Source organism: Gopherus flavomarginatus, chromosome 3 (genome assembly GCF_025201925.1).
Source record: "Gopherus flavomarginatus isolate rGopFla2 chromosome 3, rGopFla2.mat.asm, whole genome shotgun sequence".
Lineage (NCBI taxonomy): Eukaryota > Metazoa > Chordata > Testudines > Testudinidae > Gopherus > Gopherus flavomarginatus.
The window spans coordinates 177,019,663-177,044,850 of NC_066619.1; the positions used below are offsets into that span (position 1 = coordinate 177,019,663).

At 36.9% G+C, this 25,188-nt stretch overlaps 1 protein-coding gene across 1 annotated transcript in view; it reads left to right on the forward strand.

The window, feature by feature from the left end:
* Positions 1-23,784, forward strand: part of DNAJB14 (DnaJ heat shock protein family (Hsp40) member B14) — a 37,606-nt gene extending 13,822 nt beyond the window's left edge. The window contains exons 3-8 of the mRNA XM_050944455.1: positions 5,544-5,689; positions 8,465-8,650; positions 9,059-9,153; positions 10,733-10,842; positions 11,819-11,991; positions 16,764-23,784. Of these exons, the coding sequence (XP_050800412.1) occupies positions 5,544-5,689; positions 8,465-8,650; positions 9,059-9,153; positions 10,733-10,842; positions 11,819-11,991; positions 16,764-16,888 (835 nt within the window). The 3' untranslated portion in view covers positions 16,889-23,784. The remainder of the gene's footprint in view (positions 1-5,543; positions 5,690-8,464; positions 8,651-9,058; positions 9,154-10,732; positions 10,843-11,818; positions 11,992-16,763) is intronic.
* The last annotated feature ends 1,404 nt before the right edge of the window (positions 23,785-25,188 follow it).

Consider the following 25,188-nt stretch of genomic DNA (forward strand, 5'->3'; position numbering starts at 1 on the left):
AAGGAGATTGTTTCTGTTCTTGTTTCATTTAAATTAAGGTGGTTAAAAGCAGCATTTTTTTCTGCATAGTAAAGTTTCAGAGTTGTATCAAGTCAATGTTCCGTTGTAAACTTTTGAAAAAACAACCATAACATTTTATTCAGAGTTACGAACATTTCAGAGTTATGAACAACCTCCATTCCTGAGGTGTTGTAACTCTGAGATTCCACTGTACGGAGAAGGCTGCCAAGGGCAAGACCTGAACTCACAGTATATGGGTGCTGCCCATTTTCAATGGCCAGAGCATGTTGCTTTGAGTCACCCATTAGTAATTCTAACATCATGCTCTGTGCAGGCACTTGAAGCATGACCTTTAAGAACATAAGGCACAAATCAAAAGGGACCCCAGAGCTGCCAAGTATCATCGCAAGCAACCACATCATACAATCCCACTCATAAACGTGTCCAGCTCTCCCTTAAAACTAATTAGTTTGTTAGTGCCCACAACTCCTTTTGGGAGGCTGTTCCAAAACGTCATTCCTCTGTTGGTTAGAAACTTCTACTTTCCAGCCTGCATTTGTTCATGGCCAGTTTATACCCATTAGTTGTTGTATCAGCATTGTCCTTTAGCTTAAATAGCTGTTTACCCTTCCCCCACTCCGCCAATGTATTTATATAGAGAGCAATCATTCATATCTTCTCTTAGCCTTCTTTTTTGCTAGTAAACAAATCAAGCTCTTATCTCCTCTCATAAGATAGGCCCTCTATTCCCCTGATCTTCCTAAGTAGTGCTCCTCTGCATCTGCAACAAATGGGTTTACTGCGTTGGTTTTCATCAGTGTTGCGCTAGTATTGTTGGTAGATAAAATATAAACAAGCACTGAGGTGCTGTGTTTTTAAATTTCTTCCATATACACAAGGGATGTAGCTCACCAAAAAGCTACCATTACACAATAGCTATAGAGCATTGCATGATAGTGCAAACAAGTTGCTCAATGGGGAGAAGTGTAAGATGCAATAACTTGCTGTAGATTGCATAAGTACTGAGTGATATGCTATGAATAGTAAGAAATGTTGAAAAGAGAGCTACTCGTTCAGCGCAGAAGTTTGAAATCTCACATACTGAGAAGCACTTCTCTCATGAGCTGAAATGTATTTGAAAATAAGTTATTTTTTAAAATGTGTGCATCTTTCTTGCTAATAGTGATCATCTTGTTCAAAATGTACATAATGACAGTAGTATAAGAGCCAAATGCAGGACAGATCAAACCAGCTCCCTCCTGTTTTAATACCATCTCCACCTCAAAACCTCTACTTTACTCTACTACAGAAGCTCTACTCACAGCTGAATTTACAGTAAACAAACATAACAAAGAAAGGAAGGGGCCATACAGCAGTGGGAGAAGCTTGGTTTTCCCCTAGCCCACCCGGGTTTTAATTTTTAATACAGACACACATGCCATCCTCCCAATCCCACAAAACTATAATAGGGTCCTGGACAGGGTTACAACTTTTAGGAATGAGAATTGCTTGAGGATGGTGTGACCAAGTGTCTGGGATGGGCCACACTGTGAATGCTACACTCAGGGCAGACTGTAAGAAACAGGCATACAATACCCCCAAACTGTTGGTTTGTTCTGCAATTAGAGTCACCAAACCAGTGTCAGAGAGTTCTTCGAGTGCTTGCTCATATCGATTCCAATTAGGTGTGCGCGCACCACGTGCATGTTCGTCGGAAGATTCTTACCCTAGCAACGCTCGGTGGGTCGGCTGGGCACCCCCTGGAGTGGCACCGCTGTGGCGCCGGATATATACCCCTGCCGACCCAATTGCCCGTCAGTTCCTTCTTACCGCCCGTGTCGATCATTGGAACTGTGGAGTGCGGTTTTACTGACCTCCGCCTCCCTAGCTACTCGTAGTTCTCTAGTTACTTTTTGTGTATATAGTTCAAAGTTATATAGTTATAGTTAATTTTTATCGTTCATAGTTAGTGTTATAGTTAAGAGGGGTTCGGGGATTAGCCCCTTCCCCGCACTCGGTGCCGGGGCCCATGCCCGGTTCACCGGGTTTCAAACTGTGCTCAGCCTGTCACAAGCTGATGCCGACAGGAGATCCACACGACTCCTGTCTTAAGTGCCACGGGGAATCTCACCTGGCAGACAAGTGTCACATTTGCAAGGCCTTTAAGCCAAGAACAAAAAAGGAGCAGGACTTTTGGCTAAAACAGCTTCTCATGGAAGCGGCTCTTACCCCTCCGCCTTTGGCACAGAGCGCTGGACAATTGGTGGGCAGAAGCGCCTCCTCGGCACCGGACTGCGCCGGTACTGCCAAGGCCTCTCGGCACCGGCTGTCGCCAGCACCGAAATCGACTCAGCACCACTCCCTCTCCCCGAGGTCGAGAGAGCCTAAGACTCCTGCTGCTTCTGTGCCACCTGCACCGCAGCCAGAGAGCTCATTTAAGTCGGATCGCCCGGCACCAACACCTGCCGCGGCACCGACGATGTCGGCACCATCGATTCCGGTCCCACAAGGGCCGTCGAGTCTGGTGCCTGTCAGCTCCCCGGCGCAAGCCGTGGTTGAGCTTACTATTCCATACACACCAGAGACATTCTTAACGGCGAGGGATCTGATTGCCATGACAGAGTCGACACTGCTGTACTTCTTCAGGAGTCTGATTTGTCTTGCATACCCCCAAGTTACACCTCATTTAAAAACTATTTGCTTACAAAATATGACATAAAAGTAACAGCATGCTGTTACTGAAAAGCTGCCTACTTTTTTATTTTTACCATATAATTATAAAATCAACTGGAATATAAATATTGTACTTACCTTTCAGTGTATAGTATATTTAGAAGTATAAGCAGTCGTCTGTATTAAATTTTAGGTTTGTACTGACTTCGCTAATGCTTTTTAATGTAACCTGTTGTAAAACTAGGCAAATATCTAGATGAGTTTATGTTCCTCCGGAAGACCACTGTATACCCTCAAAGGTACGCATACCCCGATTGAGAACCACTATTCTGAACAGTGCAAGCTAGAAGCTGCAATATTTGGCTTTCAAGAGAAAACTGACAGAGGAAAACCCTTCTAGGCTTTATGGAAAAGTTCCTGCAGGAGTTATAAATTGGTCAGGCATCAAAGTGTCCACCTGATTTAAAACTGTCCTGTGAGGGAGTGTCAGCTGTGATATCCTCAGAGTCCATCAAAGAACTCCATGAAATCTCTCAGAAAAGCAATCCCACCCTTCACCTCACCTGTGTGTGTGTGTGTGTGTGTGTGTGTGTGAGAAACAGACTTCAGGGGAACATGAATTGTACATCTGTTTTGTTTTTTACTGATGTAAAGTGTTATTTAGATACTATTAACCTTAACAAGAAAGACTAAATTACTTAGAGTTAACTTGTGAAACAATTGATGTGCTAGTACAGACATCTTTGGTTTTGGACAAGTGTTTTGCAGTTGGTAATGTACAGTTTTTAATTTCTCTGTTCACCTCATAGACAATTGGTGTGAATTGAAGCTAAATGTTGTTAAACAATTTAACGTGTGTTTTTGCCTTAATTCTATGAGAATTTTTTGTATGCTGTAAAGATTTTTTGGGGTGAGTGATATTAGTTGGATGGCATTGGAGTGTTCAAATGTTTTTAATAACTTTTTTAACGTTAACAAACACTGTTAATTAGTGGTCCAGATACTGATGACTTTAAAGCAGGGGTCAGCAACCTTTCAGAAGTGGTGTGCCGAGTCTTCAGTTATTCACTCCGATTTAAGGTTTTGCGTGCCGGTAATACAGTTTAACATTTTTAGAAGGTCTCTTTCTACAAGTCTATAATACATAACTAAACTACTGTTGTATGTAAAGTAAATAAGGTTTTTAAAATGTTTAAGAAGCTTCATTTAAGTTAAAATGCAGAGCCCTCTGGACTGGTGGCCAGGACCCGGGCAGTGTGAGTGTCACTGAAAATCAGCTCACGTGCCGCCTTTGGCACCTGTGCCATATGTTGCCTGCCCCTGCTTTAAAGGAAACAATGAATTCAGAAATTAAGGCAAATGCTTTTGTGGTCATCATGCCTAAGCATGGACTTCATTACTTAAACACAGGAAAAGTGATCCCTCAAATGAGACACCACTTGATTGATCTGTGATCTCAACAGTACCTTGTAAAATAGTCTGGCCTGACTTCTTAGGCTTGCATACTTTTAATTGTAGAATTCCCTTTCCTGTATAAAATTTTTTCATTTCATGAGCTAGCCAAAGGTTTGCTTACCTTTTTACCTATTCAGCTTTGCTGATTGTTAGGGCTGGTCTTCGCACAGTTTTTGGAGCATTATGGCAGTATCACTTTAGAAACTGGCATATTTAAAGCAATACAAACTCTTAGTATGGATACACTTACAGACCAGTGTGAAGGTGCTTATTTTATTCCCATACATTACAGTATTATGAAACCCCTAAAAGCAAGCTTTAGTCTGTAATGGTAGTGTTAGCCATCTTGCTGCCTACTAGTCAGGAGGCCCCCTACTTGGGTGCTTTATTATTTAATTTCTGGGCATTAACTTTTCTATTTTTTGCTTGCACCAAATATTTTCTTCCAGTTTGCACCAAATGTCAATGTATTGCAACATTGGCAAACCCTGCTAGTTTAGTTATACAGGAGAATCCTTCAGTTCCAAAATACTTTACTTATGTTTCTGAACTCATTACCCCATAATTAAGTTTGGATTTAAAATTAATGTCCTGCTTTTGATCAAACCTTCCTGTTCCCATGGATTTAGGGTGTTCTCTGTCCCCTGTGGCTTCTGTCTCCACCTCATTTCTGGGTGTTTTAAAATGCAGCAAATTATTACATCATTGTCCTGATATTACTGTTCCTGATGGGGTAAAACAAAGTTTTAAGTGTCAAAGTTGTTAAAGCTTTATGTAGAGTTAATGCTATGTTAAGCATTCTGGGTCATCAGAATATAGGATTAGTGCTATTTTATTTATTATTTCTTTGGATTTGTGCAAGCAGTTTATAGAAGTAAAATAGGTTTCTGGGATCCATGTGTATTCCTGTCTATAAAAATCTCTCACGTTGTTGCTTAAGTGCATTTCTTCTCTGAAAAGTGATTTTCGGAATGGCATTGTGAGGTGGCATTTGATATTTTCTACCACTGGATATTCAAATCAAATCTTCTGTTTATATATTAAAACATATTTGTCTTACTACGCATCCTGCTAAATCAAATTGGGTTATTTCTCATTTATAGCAGCATTAGCAAAAATGATTCTCTGACTCTGTAGAAGCCAGAACAGAATCCAGTTCCCTCTTTTACAGTTGTATTAGCTTCATAGCATAAAAAGGATTAAAAAGTGTAATCTTTGAGTACACAAAATAAAGTGTACACAGTAAAATAACCTTTGTGCAAGAGGGTGCAATTTTTATAAATTAATTTCTAGAATATCTTTAGTTATATAAATATACTAATTTGATATCTGCGGTGACTTCTCTATTTGTAGTTAAGTTTAACTGTTATATTTAGATCATTGCTTGAAATCTTTTCGCTTATTCTTTTCTGCAGCATAAAGAAAAGTAAAAATTATTATGAAGTACTTGGAGTGTCAAAAGATGCAGGTGAAGAAGACTTGAAGAAGGCTTACCGAAAGCTTGCTTTGAAATTTCATCCAGACAAAAACCACGCACCTGGAGCAACAGATGCTTTTAAAAGTAAAAAAATAAAAAAAATAAACTTTGTACAGAGAGAAAGCCTTTTAGAATATAAGGGGCCCATCTACTGTACAGAACTAGCTGTGTTAAAACATAGTGGTTTAGTACTGATTAATCCTAGCTACATAGAATGGACTAAGCAATAGTTTGTTGTGTAGGTCAGAAAAGGCCCTTAAATAACTACTTTTTCACAAAATGATTGGTCGTATGTATGAATTAAGGGACATCTCATTGTATGCATGTAAATAAGACAAAATGGTTAATTTAATATGAAGACATCTTATATGATTATGCATACTATGCCATCACAACATTTACATATTTACCATTGCTTTTGATCCATGGGGCGTTTGTAATAAGAAGGGCTCCATAGCTCAAGAAGAGTACTTACTGGTGGTAGCTGTTACAAAACCATGTTTTCAGATATTTCTATCTTGTAGCATCCTAGCTAAAAAAATGCAAAATGAGAAACAGATTTGCATTACTTAGTATATCTATACTAGCAATGAAAGTTTTATAATGTTAACATATAAGAGAAATTAATTAATGAAGACAAGTAATTTGTTTTCCAGTGTAAACATTGACATTTGCCATTCTAAGCATTTAGACTGACTATGCAAAATCACATCAAGAAAATTCATGCTTGGTTTAATGCCAGTGCAGTTGGATGAGATATAAATTTGATTGTGCCTTTGCTATTGGAGGATTTAAAAAAAAACAAGCAGTTTGCATCAAAGTGCAGTTTTCACTCAGTCACATGATATGCTATGTTACCTTTTTCTTAGTTTTGTGTGTATAACTTTTTTCAGACAAAAACAGATTTGTTCAAAATGGGCCAAATTCCAACTGCCTTTTGACCAAATGGTTCCTCAATTTAATATCCAGAGAGATAGGACTGCCAAGATTTGTCCTGGATCAAGCTAAATTGCTGATAAGAGAGCTTTTGGTGAAAAAACATCCTTTAATATTGCATGCATACTTGAAGGAAAATGTGAACTTTTCAGAAATAATTGTTTTTCTCAAGTGCAATCTAACTGTAGTGTCTTTTCATTCTTTCATTTTACTTGGTCTTTTGTTGGGTGATGGAACAAATCAAAATACTATCAAGGCTCTTATTTCTAGTTTAAACCCTGAACAAAACTTTCTGTGTAGACCTCACCAAAAGTACTAATTATGACACATTAAGGGTTTAAGATGGGAAATAGATTACTCATAACAATCAATTTAATGCTAATTGTCTTAATATAGTTACACATGTTCTTGATAGCTAAACTTTATTCTATAAATTATATAATTTGTTTCAAAAGGTCACTGCCAAATTTAAAAAATAGTTTTTAGATTTTTTTCATCTTGTGACTAGTAATACTTTCAAGTATTAACTTGAGATTTCCAAAATCAAACTTTCACTATTTCACTCTTCATTCAGGTTGGATGTTTTAAACTAAATTACTCATTTTCTGGTTCTTCAGCAAATGCACATTACTTCAGTGTATGGGTTGAAAATGGTGCAGGGGAATGTTGGACTCCCAACTGTTTTAATAGGAGTGTGCATTTTTCTTAACACTTCAGAAGTATCATTTGATCAGTCTCTGGAGGTACCACCAGACAACTTGTATTTATAATTTACTGATCAAGAGGGTTGTTGGTTTTTTTTTTTTTTTAAGAAAATCTACTTAGTGTAGTGCTTGAGACTAGTAGATCACATGAAATAAGAATGTAAGACTATTTTCTCAATACAAAAACCAGATGAAGATTAAACTCACTTTTCAAATCTCTTGGAACATATTTTACTAAATTGTCCAAGAGTGTCTTCTTTTTATTTTAATAACATTAATCAGTCTCTTTTTATTTCCTCTAAATTCTGTTTAAAAAAAAAAAACTTTTTGAATTGCTATGATATTATTAGCAGTTTGTGATCTTTCTTGGCACAACATAAGCAAAAAAAGATTACTTTAAAAAAATCTTGTGTAAAATATTTTTTGCAATAGGTTTTCTTCATGTGTATTTGTTATGAGCTGACTGACTTCTCTCTAATTTCTCTCCACTACTGAGGATGTCAAACTCTCACCACCAACTTTACCCTGAGGCAGAGTAACCTTGATAACTGTATTCGAAGTGTATGGTCTATAGCACGGTTTCCGTGTAATCTCTGTAGCTTGGTCTGTCATTTAAAAGCAGCACTGCTAGCAGTGTCACATGACAGTTTAAAAAATATGGCCCTCGCTGCACCTCAGTAACCAAGATCAAGCACACACAGGTCAGGTAATTCCAAAAGTTAAGGTTGATTCACTAATATTAACTCTCATGTTGTATGTGTAGTTTTTTCTATATGTCTTTCTCTTATTGAATGTAAATCTTAATGTATTATTCCTATTAATATAACCCATAAAATATACAGGAGACACTGTATGGTAGAGCTAATGTTGTTGGATCAAGCCAAACTTTTGCAATTACCTGACTTTTGAGTTCACATTAAAGCTATGGTTTTTTTTTTAAATTGCAGTGAGGGGGAAATATTTCAGCAGATTCCTTTGAAAATATAAACATAACTGTCCAGCCTTCTCTAGCTACTTTACCATGATACAGGGCCTTGGAAGGAGTAGGAAACATAAGATGTTTCTGGAAACCCTGTTCCACTGCAGTTAATTTTGTAACGTACAGTATCACCTATGAATGATGCTAATCTTCAGCAAGTTCTTGACTGAAACTACAGCTGTAATTACAGAACAGCTCTTACGGTTCATTTGTGTGAGCACTCTTTGTTCCCTGTTTCAGAGATTGGAAACGCATATGCTGTGCTGAGCAATCCAGAAAAACGAAAGCAATATGACCTTACAGGCAGTGAAGAGCAGGCATGCAATCAACCTGGAAATGGTAGATTTAATTTCCACAGAGGCTGTGAGGCTGATATTACTCCAGAGGATTTATTCAATATGTTCTTCGGAGGAGCGTTTCCATCAGGTATTTACTCATTAATATTTCATGGACATTTATCAGAGCTGTACTATAGAGTTCATATGATTTTTAGAATATTTAATCCAAAATATTATTTTCCTAATCTACTGTAAGCAAGTTATTTTCCTCTGTGTATTGCTACATATTAAAGTTGTTAGTTTCCTTTTCTGATTGCTATGGTAACCTCAGGAGAACATGAAATCATAAGTTCATAAATATTGTAGGTTTTCAAAAATAAAACCTTGTTTATTTAATGCGCCTTTCAAATATAAGACGTTTAAATAGGAGCTGTTTTAAATGTCACACTCTGTATATTAATTCCCCTGTCTATAGTCATCAAGGCATTTTAGTTTCACACTCATCTTGCATGTTTATAACTGGTGTTTTCTTGACTATTGATGTTTCTTTTTGTAGGTAGTGTACATTCATTTTCTAATGGTCGAGCTGGCTACAGTCATCCTAATCAACACCGTCATAGTGGACATGAGAGAGAAGAGGAGAGGGGTGATGTATGTTTGAGTGTTTTTGACCTGAAACTACTGCTAGAGAAAGAAGATTGTAGTCATATACATGGCATGATTGCAGGGGAATCATTTGCTCTGTAGGAACATCTAAATTTGCAAGTGAAATATTTTATAGGCCTAGTGTGGGGCAGCCTAGCTCCTTTGGTAAACAGACATGAAGATTTGCATAAAGTGAAGTACATAGAACAAAAGGTCCCGAACTAACATCCTAAATTATTTAAGTTAGTTTCTGGTCACTAAGAGCTTGTCTGTACTTGAAAATTAATTTGGAATAAGTAGGGCAGATTGATTTAAATCACCAGGTGGAAACCCTTGATTTAAATAATCAATTTTAATGAACTTTTCTATCCGTAGTTCAGTTATTTTCTAAAGAAAGTTTGCATCGTCATTGGTTGATATAACTATTAACATATGTTGATTTACAACTAAATAGTCTTTACACTAGATGTGGTACATCTTTTTGCTACCTCGGAGGGTACACTCTAACTATATGAATTTATTTAAGCAATTATATATCATAACATTTTCAGGTTATTAATTTTACATTTTAGTATTTTAAAAATAGTGACTGGTATCGCTTATATACTACGTAAATTTTGCTTATGATTTGTGTCAAGCTAAATTGGGTGGTAACTGGAATTTAATTAAACAGCACAAAACTACAGAATTTATTTTAATTAAAACACTAAATGTTTTGGATATATAAACTTCTCTTATCAAAACATGTTGCACATTTACAACTAAATTATAAGAAGTTGAGGCATTAACATAGTTTGTATTAAATTGAGATTTCATTTTTAAATAGGTTTATTTTTAAAAAGGAACTTCTTATAATTAAATAACAAAACAAATCCAATTTAAGAATCTGATTTTTTTCCACCTTGATATTAAGGCAGGAAGTTAATTTAAAACACAATAGCTACTCCTGAGAGTACCTTCATAGGTGGATGCTCCTGTTCTGGAGTAAGCGTGCCTTATTCCCATTTATATTAATTTAATCCACTTTTAAAGTAGATTAAGAGCATTCACACATGCAGTTACTTAAGAATAGCTGTTCTGCACTAACTACAGACAAGCCCTAAGTGTGGCCTGTTGTGTACCTGCATTTAGCTACTACTTTGACGTCTACATAACCTGGTCCAGTCTTTTGTCAGTTAAAAGACTTATTGACTTCAGTGGGCGTTGAATTACATCTCTGGAGTTTTGAATGCATCTCTTCAGTGTTGTATGATGTAATATCTATTGCATTCCTGTTAACTAATTAATGCCATTTATACTTAGATTGTAAGCTGCTTGGGACAGGGAAAGCCTTTTCCTTGTGTATGTGCAGTGTCTAGCACAATGGGGTTCTAATTTTTGTTTGGGGTCTCTGGGCATTATTACAGTACAAATAATAATTATTAGCAGCTTTGGGGTAAGGATATCTGACAGTGCCTAAATTTTGTAGTTGGTCTGAAAGTAGTTGGTCTTTTGGATTTTTAGATTATTAAACCCTGCCAAATTTGCGTACTATCTTGATCCTGATTTTACGAAATGTCCAAATCTTATCTGTTCTGTTCCATAGGGAGGCTTCTCTATGTTCATCCAGCTGATGCCTATTATTGTATTGATACTTGTCTCTTTGTTGAGCCAGTTGATGGTTTCTAATCCTCCTTATGCCTTATACCCAAGATCGTAAGTAACGCTGATTAAATTTGTTTAAAAAATACTTCTCCATTTTGAAAATGCCCTTTTTATTTCTTTGCATGTCTTTTTAGCATCTGCATTGCAGAGTTATCTTCTACTTGCATCAAGTCAGGAAGTTGACAAAAACAACCTCCTGACCTGTGTTGTTAAGGTCTAAATTATAATGAAAGCTGGAGAAATTCTCTATTCTCCCTTTCACCTCAGAGCAGACTTTTGTTAGAATATTTTATCCCTGCCTGTCTGGAATAGAGTAAAGATATTGAAACTCATGGCTATTTAAGATGGAGGGGTATCTGAAACTCCATTTTTTTTTGTTAAAAGAAATAACTCCCTTGACAAATCATCCAGGAGGTATATAATGAATAGATTTAGCCTACTTGCTATCACTGCTTGAAGGGTTCTCACTCTCTTGCAGAACTGCTGAACTTCACATAAGGAAGGCTCCTTCTCCTGCAGAGTTTGAGCTCCACAGGAGAGAGATGTTCTTACCTTTTGAGACCAAGCTCCTGTGATACAAGCACCACTCCCCCAGAGCATGCACAAACCATGAGTTTTTAATCCACAGTATGCCAGTCAAGGGCTGCAGTAAAACATTTTTGAGTGAGATGCTGCTAGTTTTGATTGCTGCAGGGTAGGGACCTAATTTTTTATTTTGCCAGGTTCCAGTGTTGTTTGTCGTTATATACACTTTATTTATTTATAAGGTTTTTAAAACAAAGATGACTTACTAAAATGACTTTTGGAGATGGAAAGAGGTAGAAGGCAGAATTCTATTTTCATATTAATGTAAACATTTTCTTCTGCTAAACATGACAATCACGCTGCTTTTCATTACAACTCTGACTTATCTGTACCTTGAAATAGTGTACTCAGTGAAACCTTATTGCTGCTCTTCACCAATGGCAACATTTGAAACATACACATTGTGTATATAAAAAGAATAACAAGCACGTGTATCTTACAGTGGTACAGGGCAGACCATCAAAATGAAAACAGAAAACCTGGGTGTCATTTATTATGTCAACAAGGATTTCAGAAATGAATACAAAGGAGTGTCATTACAGAAGGTGGAAAAGAATGTAGAAGAGGACTACGTGTCTAACATTCGAAATAACTGTTGGAAGGAGAGGCAGCAAAGTAAGTTTACCCAATGAGTAATGTTTGGCACTTCTCAAAAACATGTATTACCATGAAAAGCTTATTTCTGCATTAGAATAGAATTAAGTGATGATTTTTATTAAAAAGCGTTTACATGTGATTTGCATGAAAGAACCAATACAAAGGCAGTCTTTCACGTTCGTTGCATTTTAAAAATACACCAAGTAGTCTGTGTTAATTCCCAAGGTTTTCATTTGATGACTGAAGGAAACAACTGCTACCTACAAAACGACAGATTATTTGTTCTGTTACCTGTGATCGTTTCTTAAAAAGTGAACTGCTGTAATTTTTTGGCATTGAATGACAGACTTACTAATTTGACTGCTTTGGTAATGGAAAATCAATACTCTTCATTACCCCTCTCCTGAGACAGCTCACAGAGCAGTTCTTAATCTGTTTTATGTCCTCCCTGTTATGGCAGAATCACTTCTATTCCCACACATCCACTTCCTTGTTAGCCATGTAGCTTAGCGTTTGTTCCTCAGTCCATGCATGGGGGCAAGAATTTTTTTTTTTTTTTTTTTTTTTTTTAAATAAACACCCAGTGAAGGAAAGTAGAAGGAAAACTTACTCTGACCTGACATCTGGAACTTTCTGTATTTAGTCCTGGACCAGACTAAAAATGACAAATTGAAATTTCAATATCATGTATATCTTTGGGGCCCAAAATAAAAGTTTCACATTCTATCATTTTATCTCCCTCCCCTAGAACTAGCAACTTGTGCAATACCAGATCTTAAAAATAAGGTTGTTTAGCCTATTAATTTTTCTCTTACCACTTTAATTCAGATATAATTTAAACTAGCTACTTTTTAAAAGGGATAGGGCTCAAATCCAGTCCTTTAATACATGCGAGCGATATAAAACATTGTCAAATTGTGAAAGTAGGGCTGCAAAAAATCACATCAAAACTGAAGTGAGAAAGCAAAATGACCTGTTTTTTAACATCTAATATCTCACAACCTACAGGGACTAGATATTCTTTGGACCAGTACAAAAGTTTACAAAACCATAAAGTCTTCCACTCACTGGTCATGGACCAATCAACAGAGATAAACAAAAATTAGATCCCTATTTTTTGTCCCTTCAACATAAATTAACATCCTTTAGAGTAAAACTTAGAGCTCATCCTCATTAGTACTAGCGTTGGACAAAATAATTTTTTTCCCATGGAAGATTTTGAACAAACATTTTTCATTCACACTTTTTGAGAAATTTTGAAATGAAATGAAATTTTAATTTAAAATTTTGAGTTTTGAATTCTGATATTTTTTCTCCTCTCCCCCTCTTCACATTCCCCTTTTTTTCCCCCAATTAGAAACACTGATGCGATAGAGGTGTTTTTTTTTTAAGTGTGTGAAAGTAGAAGGGGGTACACTTCCTCACTTGTTTATGGAAAGTAAATACAAATAGTACTTTCTCTAATTCATTTTTACTTTTTTTAATTCAGATTTTTTTAAAAAGAGTATATTCTCCACCTTCTCTCACTAAAAAAACCCACACTTCTATCCATCATCATCCTGAGGGGAAAAGTACAAAAAAGACAGAGAGAGAAATAGTTTTTCCTGCTTTCTGAGGTTTGTTAATCTCTATTGCCCCTTATCCTTGCTTTTTTCCAGTAGTAAAAGGGGGGGGGAGTAAACAAGGGTGAAAAGGAGGTGAGTGAAGATTCCAAAAGTAAAAATCAAAATAGTTCGGTTTTGAAACCTAAAGCAGTTAGAAATGAAAACTTTCATTTTGAAATTTCCTGTCATAAAATGTGGTCAAATAACATTTTCCTGCTTTAAAAAAAAAAAAAATGGTTTTCAGCTAAATCCTATTTTTCTACAGGATACTTATGCTATTTAGAATAGGAAACATACAGATTTATTTGTAGATTTTTAAATGTCAATGTGACTTCTCTTTAAAATATTGCTTTAAAAAATGAGATGCTTGGGTACTAAGATAATAAGAGTGCATAGGTACCATCTCATAATAGATGCAACACAATCTTTTTGTGAAGTAAAACCATAACTTTACACACCAAATTGGGTTTCCTGCTTCAGAATTCTTAGGCAGTCCATTAAGTCCATTGTTGTTTCTCCTTGATCTATTTTTTCATATTATCCAATTTATGCTACATTTCTCTCTCTCTGCTCTAGCAGTGCTGCGCTATCACTTGTTTCTCCTAGGCCAGAAGTTTCTAACACAGAGACTCAATATTCCACATCAGTAACTTCCTTCTTTACTGCTCCAGTCTTGGATGTCTTATCATGTCTTGTAGTCAGACTCAAAGATCTGCTCCTTAATGTCCACCCTGGTTGGTAGTTTATTTTCTTCAGCCCACTCATTCCTCTGTTTTGGGTGCTGTGTCTTCAAAATGAAGTTAGAGGCCTCTCCATACGGTGAGCCTGAAACACTTCTTAGTGAGATTTTTCTTTTAAATTTGGGAATGTTTTTGAATTGTCTTTCCTCTGCAACCCTGTGGTCTGCTTTCTGGGGTGGGATTAGCAGATATGGGGGATGAGGGATCAATAGGGGCAGATTACTTTGCAGTCTCCTTAGAATTCAGACTACAGCAGCCATTTAGTTCAGCCACATGCTGATCCCCTACCTGGATTTGCTATTTTAACCATATTATAATGAACTAAATATTCAAATTTACATGTTTAAACCTGGAAGAAAATAAAACCCCAAAGCCCGCCCCTGCTTTGATGGGATATTTTTTAAATCAATTTTTGATTTAGACAACTTCTACAGAATTCCTACCCTCCGCATCCCTCCCCACCTTCTTTTTTTTTTGGTCTGCATCTTGCATTATGCAAAAACCACTGTAAAATAGAAACAAAAGTGTTAACAAAGGGACAACACAATAACTTCAGTTACAGAGTTGATCAGTCAGAGCTCTGGGGGGCAGAGAGCACACAGCGGGCTGCTTTCTCCACCTGGGCCTCTTTGCAGTTCTCACTGTGACATTTCATCGCTATCAGCAGAAAGATTTAATTATGAAAAAAGAGGGCATCTGCAGCTTGTACTCAAAGGGAATAAGCTGCAATTTTTCCAGAACCTTTCTGTCCTAACTAGAGCTGTGTGCAGCAGTTACATTTGCAAACACTTTCAAGGTTTGGGAATTAGGCTTCATTCTGAATCAGAATGGAAGCCTAAAACTTTACAATCATCTGTGAAGGAAAATTCCTGAAGAAAATCATTTCAGGTTGAAATGTTTTGTTATGACAATCTAAATGTTTTGTATAACACAGTACAAAAAATCTAAAAAAAATCAAAATAGTCATTTCAAAATGAAAAATCTAAATGTTACATTCCAAAAAGTTGAAATGTGATGTTTCAACATTAGAACTTTTTTCAGGGTTTTTTTCTGAAATGAAAGTGAAATGAACCTATTTTTGCAAACTGTTTCAGTTTAGACAGAACCACATGTTCCAGTGGAATATGATTCCATCAAAATTCTCCAACCAGCTCTAGCCCAAGCTTTAAAAAAAAAAAAGAGGGGGGAGGGGCTAGGGGAGATTATAGCAGCTGTCAGGATGACAGAGCTCTGCTAAAGATGGGGATTCCCACTTAAACTCTCAGCTTCAAAAATCAGTATTATATAGTTAGAGTCTTGAAACGAGGGGAATATACACTCCAGTTTCTTAGAAATCCACATTTCAGACATACCAGAGGATACCTCAGAGGTAGAAAATCTGATCTGATTAAAAAACATTGGCAGATTCTGAAACCAGGGAAAGGAGGGTAGGAAAAGACAATACTCTAGAGTACGTACTGGCAATGGCAAAAGTGAAGCTGAACAAGAGTAGAGTCAGAAGTTTGACTCTATTTAATAAATACATCGGAAACAATATGTCCTAGATGGTGTAACGAGGCTTACTCTGTAATATGGTAATGCCCTGTTAAATTGGAGGGAGTTGATGATAATTTCTTATTATGCAGTAATATAATCATTTTGTTTGTGGTGTTTACATAGCATTGATGTTGTAAACATATTAAAACTTCCTAAATAGCTTTTAAAAAGAAAAGAAATAACAAATCCAACAAATTAGCATTTCTGTATGTGTAATAAGTTATTCCTGCTTTGTATTTTATTTATGAAAATATTTGCTCAGTGTTCAGTGGTGGTTTTTTAGATGTCATTCTTTGCTATTTTAAAATTTTCCTTCCAAAGTTGTTTGTCTTTTAATGAATGATTTATTAGTTAGAATTTTAACCTGAGACCAAAAAAGAGATGTTATACAAATCAGATACTCCACAATGTAGGACTGGTAGGCTCTCCTATAAAACAGAACACAGGGATTATTTTATGCCTGAGAAATTGTATATTTAGTGAACTGGGCAGTTAGATCGAAAAGGCATTTTACTCTCAGAATGGATTTTGAACACTGCCAGGATAACTAGAGGTGCATTATTAAGATCATACATAAGATCATTGACCACAGAGGTGAAGTGGTCAACATCTTTAATTAAGCAAGTAAAGGGAGATAGGGAATCTCTCTGAAATCGGTAAGTACGGATTGAAATATAAGAACACTGAAAGCCTGTTACCAGCATTGAATTTCAAACTAGCAGCAATGCTGAAGCCTGCAATAAAACTACACATTGATGTCACTATGATTATTAGTTGGGAGCAGAAAACAGAGTGAGGCAAGGTGTGGGGAGGATTTAGATGTCAGATGCTTGGGGTAGTTCTGAGTGAGAGAATCCTATATACATGTACAATTAGCACTTTAACCCTAAAAATCTTTTTCTTTTTTAAGAAACAGATTTGCTGTACGCAGCAAAAGTATACCGAGATGATCGCCTCCGAATGAAAGCAGACTCCTTGCCAATGGACAACTGCAAAGAACTAGAAAGGCTGACCAGTATCTATCGAGGAGGATGAACTAGAATTTTAGCTGTGCATCCTTAAGTACGCTATTATATCTCTCCTGTCAAGTGAGAAGAGATTTAGTTTCATCCTGAAAGCTGAAAAGAGGGTGGACGTAAAACTCTACTGTGTAGCTGTTTCCAGAATCCTTCTGATGAAATTTCATTTAATGGCTTCTTTACCTACTATGAAATATAGAACAAAGTCAGTTTACATATTTTAATTGTTTAGATTTTATTTCAAAGGCTTCCGTGAATTCTTTCAGCAGAGAGAGTAGCTCAGAAAGGATGCCACACTTGTAGAGACTTAGTCATAGTGGTTCTCCTCTAACACATTTGTCATGTAAATATCTATGGAAAGAACACTGTGTATATACAAGTTAAATGACTTTTTATTTAAAATCTCAGAAATTTAGCTCCATAAAATATTTTGTTTCACTGATGAAATAAATAGTATGACTACATCACTCCTTATTCAGATGTCAAGTGTGAGTAGTTTAAACAAAAAAGTTTAAAGACTTTATCTGTAACTGTATGTACAATCTTCAGGTTTTACCAGCTTAGAAGAACTTGATATTTTAAAAATATAGCAGTATATACTCCTAAATATATGTTGGGATAAATTGATTTGGCTTAGAGTAGCAGTTAGCTGTTGTTTTTAAGAATTTCTGACCAATACTAAGAAAACCAAGAGCTTCACTAATCTCTTTCAAAAGTAAATATTTGTAAAGTGTTGTATAGAAGTTATGAATGTTGCTTTTAGGACTTGGAGTAATTTACAGCAACTCTGCCCTTTGGTTTTTCAGTAGTATACAAGTCCATAAGCATGTTGAACATGCATTCCCAGGTTCCTTATTTTTCACTGAAAAGGTAGAAGGAAAACCTGCAATAGTAATTAGAGTTTAAAAAAAAAGAAAAAAACAATATGTTTCCTCTCGGGTGATTTGCAGTTTCTCATTTCACGCTAGTATCCTGAAACTAATTCCCTTTCACTCATCACAAGTGGAACAGGAAAATCACTGCTCAAGTCAAGATTTGTGCCTTTTAACACTTCTGACAACTAACTATTAAATGCTTAGCTGGTTTGTAATATTCTGCTGTGATCAGAGCCCCACAGATTTGATCAAGTACAGGAACAAGAGGAAGTTACAAGAGAGAAAGTTGTTTCAGTCCACAGTGTTGCTGGATGGACTTCCTATAGATGAGAAAACATACCATTTAATTATTACATAGAATGAAGTATAATTTAATTCCATGGACTGAACATGTAAGTTATATGTATCCTCACATGGTGTCACAAAGTAAGGGACATTTTGAAACAGCTGGATACAGGGTGTATGCTGCCTATAGAAATAAATAAGTGCTTTGAGTGTAATAGGTGAAATTTCAGTATTGTACTGTTTGTCAACACAACATAGCAAAATATTGTGTGTTTCATATGCGAATTCTGGCTGTTTGGTAATAAGGGCAGTACATTGTTAGAGAATTTCTCTCTTTAAATTTATCAAATTGCGAGAAGACAAATTCTACTCTCAGGTTATAACAGTGTAACTACTTGAACTGAAGTCACTGCCCTGTTCACTTCATTGGGCTTACATTAGATTTACACTGGTGTACTTTATGAGCATAGTTAATCCTTAGAGCCACATCAAATGCTGCTAATTTGAGTGGCCCTTAAGCCTTTTGTGTGTACCTTTTCTGAAGTGTCTCACTGGAAATGCCCAATATTGTATATGGTTGTGTAACATGGAACAGGCTGGCTAGTGACGTAAAAAGCTAATAGCTAAACCAAGTTGGTCTTTTGAAAGAAGTAGTCTTCATAGTACAAATCAAAGGTGAACTTCAAAGCGAAGAGCTGAAAACTGAAATGAAGCAGGGTTTCTGTGCTGAATGTCCCCACTAACCAGGTTTTGGGGCAAGGAGAGAGGAATGATGTATCATCGCATTCATCTGTTTATTTTAGAGATCATCCAACTGTTTGCAGTTTTCCTTAGAAGTAAAGCAAGCAAGCAAATGTGGATTCCCTCAATTCTAAAAGTATCCTGAAAGCATCATAAATATGCTAATTTGGACATCAAAATAACAAAGAACTTGTCAAATTCTCTATATTGTCTTAGTAGAGGAATTTTTTCAATGGTCTTGAACAAATGCACTGGCCTCCTGTTTCATAGATACACCTGTATGCTTGTGGGTGCCATTTTTTCAGTGAACACAAAGGGAAATGATTTCATAGTGTGTTTATAAAATACTGGGGCTGTGAAACCACAGTTAAGAAATGTGTTTAATAAAGCTGCTTACAATAAAGATATAATTACTGCACAGTTAGAACTAGGTTGCTACATTCCATTGAATTATAAATTATTAGAAAAATAATTACCTTTCTAAGAATATTCTGTTTAAAAAACATGTTTTGATTGGTTGAAAATTGCTGCTTAACACTTGCTAGATTAAGTATTTGCAGTCTCTCTTACTGAGACCAGGGTATGAGGACTGGGGAAGTATGGGTATTACTTCCCATATCTGCCTACCTTAAAGGTGATCTGGAAGGATTCTTTTAAAGTTGCACAGAACCTGAATTTCTCAACCAAAAAACAAGATGAGAAAAATCATTTAACAAAACAGATCCTTGTAGGCCAACTTGATATGTAATAAAGAAGCAAAACCAAGCCCATTTATTTCCTTTGCAAAAGTGACCTTTAAAAAAAAATCCTCACAAAACATTTCTGTTTTAGTCAGTTGAGAACCCTGATTTGTTACCAGTTTAAGGTAATATATATTTTGCACATTTGGTAAACATTTCTGTGGATGTTCTGTTTGATTAACTAAAACCAAACTTAAAAGTGAATTTAGGACTTTTAAAAAAACTTATTTTTAAGATTAAAAAGACAAAGTTTATAGCCATTAAAATATAGTTAGCACTTTATTTTAAAGTGACAGAGTCAACTTAAAAACTTCCCTCTGGAAATCTTTGACCTATTATTGTTACAAGTAACAAGTAAGAGTGCTATTATTGATAGATTGAAGAGGAAAAACAGTATCTATTTTTCAAGATTATTTTGTAGTAGTTTCACTGACTGACTCACTATTCAAGGGAGTCAGTGTCCTCTGTGTGGATCTTTCACACAGCAACAAGCAGAGGAATACATGGGAAAATGCGATAGTAAAACCAAAAACTGACAAGGGAACTCAAAGGTAGGCATCATTACCTGAAACTTTCACCCTTTTTATTTAATTCACCAAAGTGATCATAAGAACGGCCATACTGGGTCAGACCAAAGGTCCATCTAGCCCAGTATCCTGTCTTCCTACAGTGGCCAATGCCAGCTGCCCCAGAGAGAATAATCAGAATAATCATCAAGTGATCCATCCCGTTGTCCATTCCCAACTTCTGGCAAACAGAGGGTAGGGAAACCATCCCTAGCCATCCCGGCTAATGGCCACTGATGGACCTATCCTTGATGAACATATCTAGTTCTTGTTTGAACTCTGTTGTTGTCTTGGCCTTCACAACATCCTCTGGCAAAGAGTTCCACAGGTTGACTGTGCGTTGTGTGAAGAAATACTTCCCTTTGTTTGTTTTAAATCTGCCTGTTTAATTTCATTGAATGACCCTTAGTCCTTGTGTTATGAGGAGAAGTAAATAACACTTCCATATTTACTTTCTCCACACCAGTTATGATTTTATAGACCTCTATCCTATCCCATTAGTCATCTCTTTTCCAAGCTGAAAAGTCCCAGTCTTATTAATCTTTCCTCATATGGAAGCTGTTCCACACCCCTAATCATTTTTGTTGCTCTTTTATGTAGCTTTTCTAATTCTAATATATCTTTCTTGAGATGGGGCAATCAGATCTGCATGCAGTAATCAAGATGTGGGCATGCCAGAGTTTTATATAGAAGCAATATGATACTTTGTCTTATTATCTATCCCTTTCCTAATGATTCCCAACATTGTTAGCTTTTTTGCTTGCTGCTGCACATTGAGTGGATGTTTTCAGAGAACTATCCACAATGACTCCAAGATCTCTCTTTTGAGTGGTAACAGCTAATATAGACCCCATCATTTTATATGTTGAGATTACATTTTCTAATGTGCATTACTTTGCATTTATCAACACTGAATTTCATCTGCCATGTTGTTGTCCAGTCACCCACTTTTGTGAGATCCCTTTGTAACCCTTGTAACTCTTTGGAATTAACTATCTTGAGTAGTTTTGTATCATCTGCAAATTTTGTCACCTCACTATTTATCCCTTTTTCTGGATCATTTATTAACATTGAATAGGACCAGGCCCAATACAGGCCCCTGGGAGACACCACTATTTACCGCTCTCCATTCTGGAAACTCACTATTTATTCCTACCCTTTGTTCCCTATCTTTTAACCAGTTACCAGTCAATGAGAGGACCTTCCCTCTTATCCAATGACAGTTTACCTTGCTTAAGAGCCTGCACTGCAGCCTTCTCAGCTTCTTTTTCAAAGAGAACAAACATCACATTCCATAGATATATTGTAGGTGTGATCAAACTATTTCATTTAAACCCCCTATTTTCCTGTCCCTTTTAGTACTTGTAGTGTCACTCTAGCAGAAACCAGGAAATGTGGAGCTCAGATTTCTCAGGCCCTTGGAAGTAATTTTGCTGAAGATACAGTGCTTAATAACAATTTTACATAGCCAAATACTTTTTCCCCTCTTAGGATCTGAGTTTGCAAGCAGACTTCTGTATACAAATACCGTGAAGCTACTTTCATTGAAATCAATAGCAAAATTCCATTTAAATGAAATCAGTGGCAAACATACCATTTATTAAATACAATACAGTATAATTTAATTCCATGAACTGAGTATGTATGTTATATGTATCCATGCTGACAAATTAAGGGACTTTCTGAAGCTGTGGGATACAGGGTACATGATCCCTGTAGAAAGAGTGAGAGTGTGTTGAGTTAAGTAGGTGACAGTGATGCAGTTGCTCTTTGGGGACTTTCAGTAGGGCTCAGTGTGTGTGGTGGGGGGAAGGGGGAAACAAGTGGAATTAACCAATTGCAGGATCAGGCTCATAGCCCTTAGCAAAGCCATTGCATTTTACTTTTAAATCATTCTTGGTGTACAGTAAGGAACAATGTAATCTTAAACCTCTGTTTACCATTCACATTTCCCGCCCCTCATGAAGCCCTTTTAATTATACCAGAAGCTCCCATGATCTGTTAATGAGGCCGTTGATTGCAGTTGAAGATTTTACATGGATCTTATTTCATTGGGAATCTCTTTAGGAGTTACCTTAGAAGCACCAAATCCATTATCATATCCTATGTTCCTATTATTATTTTTGGTAGGAGATGGTGCGTCCTCAACTTTCATAAAAACTAATTGCCCTTTTCATATTTTGCAAGAATGATTTGTTTCTCTTTATGCCTGACCTGTTGGTTGGTTTGTTTTTAACACAAGGCCAAATGTTCAAAAGTATTCAGAATTCGTTGTGGAGCTGGATTTTTCAAAAGCGCTTAGCTCCTATTTAGGCACTTAAAGCAGTCAGATTTTCAAAAGTTCCCAGCAGCTCCTATTTAGTACAACATGAGCTGTTGGGTGCTGAGCTCGTTTGAAAATCTGCCCCTGTGGCCTTGGGGGGTTGAAATTGTTCTTTATGTTACAAGCATCTGAACAAGCAAAATACTGAATATTTAGAACCACTATTTGTATGTTATAAAAATACAGGCAATCTTGCATTATGTGACACCATATTCAAAAGGGGAAATGAAGTTATGTTAATACATATATAGTGTCATGCAGATCCATTGTCATATAATCCATGCACATGCAAATACTAATATATGCATACACATATATATCTATCAAAATGCATTTACAGGAAATGGGCCTCAATGGGGAGGAGCAAGTAAGTCATGAACTCTCTTTACAAGGTCTCTGAACATTTGTCTTTCACCTTCTACTGTTACCTTTGAGAGTAACGTTGTTGGCATTCAGTTAAAAAATTTTTTTTTGAATCCATTTTGTTTTTGAGGTATTAACCATCGTAGCAGAAACATTTATAATCTGAAAATGGGTAAAATTCCCACAATGCTTGATTATTGTTAATTGACAGGCTTTCAATTTTGATCTTTCAGAATCTTCACCTTTTTTCCTAACCGAGTCAGCCTACCACTTGAACTGTGTGGATTGTAATCCACTGAGTAACCACGTGGTAAATTTAGGTTCGTGATAATGAACCAACACAAGAGTCCCTTTCGTCCATTAAATCTGCATGAGCCATGGAGATAGAGGAATGAATGAACACAGTGATCAGCATGTCCAGTTTTGGGCATTTAACAGAACAGATGGCTGCATCTACATGTCTAATCCCATTAGTTTCAGCTGTAGAAGGCGGGAGGGGGGGAACTGATAAGAAAAACTTGGAGAAGGAAAAAGAAACCCATCCTTTAACCTTCATGCAGGTGTGTTTAAGGGAAAGTAGATGGAATGAGGCCTCTTGGTATAATCTTTTGGATGATTTTGTAATCTTGAAGGAAAGCTTCAGGTTTCAGGCTCCCTTTTCAGTTTGGTTACTCACTATTAAAGATATGAATTTTTTCCAATGTATTTAAATAATTTCCTTTTTAAGCATGTTGAACAGAAACCTAAATATTCCTTATATTAAGGGTTATGTGAAATGTGGTTTTTAAAGTTTCTTTGCATGTATAATTTCCCTGACAAGTACATGATTCCTTTTCACTCAATACCAAGGTTTGCTGGTCTTGGGACCACTAGACTTGTGAATTCTGTGTGTGCATATGTGTATGGGTGTATATATTTCTTTTCCAGCTAATACCTCAAACTTGTGATAGTTTAATATTGTGCTACTGTAAGTTTGCACAGAGCAGAGCTTCCATTAGGAATTAAAATTATCCATCCAATTTTGAGGATTCTGGTGTCACTGATCTTTAAATGATTTTTTTTCCCCAGTATGTAAGCATTCCTATTACAGCCAAGGTGGGCAAACTTTTTGGCCCGAGGGCCACATCTGGGTATGGAAATTGTACGGCAGGCCATGAATGCTCATGAAATTGGGGGTGGGGTGCAGGAGGTGAGGAGAGCTCCAGTTGGAGATGTGGGCTTGGGGGGTGGGGCCAGAAATGAGGAGTTCAGGGTGTGGAAGGGGGCTCTGGGCTGGGGCAGGGGGTTAGGGTGCAGGATGTGTGTGTGAGGGCTCTGGCTGGGGGTGCAGGCTCAGGTGGGGCTGGGGCTGAGGGGTTGGGGTGCAGGAGGGTGTGCTGGGCTGGGGGGGTTCAGAGGGCGGGAACAGAGCTGGGATGCAGGAGGGGGTCAGGGGTGCAGGCTCCGAGTGGCACTAAGCTCAAGTAGCTCCCAGAAGCAGCGGCACATCTCCTCTCCAGCTCTTATGCAGAAGCGTGGCCAGGTGGCTCTGCCCTATCCGCAGGCGCCACCCCTACAGCTCCTATTGGCTGTGGTTCCTGGCCAATGGGAGCTGCAGGGGAGATGTGTGTGGGGCCTCTTGGCTGCCCCTACACATAGGAGCCAGACGGAGGAACATGCCACTGCTTCTGGGAGCTGCGTGGAGCAGGACAAGCCCCAGACCGCACTCCCCAGTGGGAGCTCGAGGGCCAGATTAAAACGTCTGGAGGGCCAGATGCGGCCCCCAAGCCATAGTTTGCCCACCCCTGCATTACAGGGTCCATTCTTAGAAAATTATACTCTTTTGTTCTGCTCAACAATCTGAAATCTGACACGGTAAAAAGCATTTCTCAACATGAATAAATTGTGAAACGTGGTTGGAAATGGCTTACATTTCAAATGACATTTCTGAACCTGCTGCTGGCGTTGGCTGTTCTACTCAGTTCTGACTGATATTTTACAAGTGTGTGTTGGAAAATGTAAATTCCCTCACCTGCTTTAAAAATCTGAAAGAATTTAAGTGCTTGTTCTTCAGACTTTTAAAAAAACAGTGCAGGAGAGAGTATACAGTCTTTGCAAATCATGTTCAAGACACCTAATAAATTTAATGGAAGCCTTGCAAAAGAAATCTGGTGAAAAGAAGGTAGTATCTTAACAAAGAAGATCTTGTTTTATTTTGTCTATGGCATTTTCAAGATTTAAAGGTTAAGTTTAAAAAAAAGACATGTCTGATTTATAATATCTAATGTAATATTAGACTTATCAAAATAAAATTATTTTCAGTGTGAAAATGTGCAAAAATCTTACTTTTTTTTACATGTTAAAGAAAACCTCTTGACGACTATTCATTGTAGTTCTGTTTTAAATTCAGTGGCTTGCATTTAAAAGGAACAACTATTTCACTT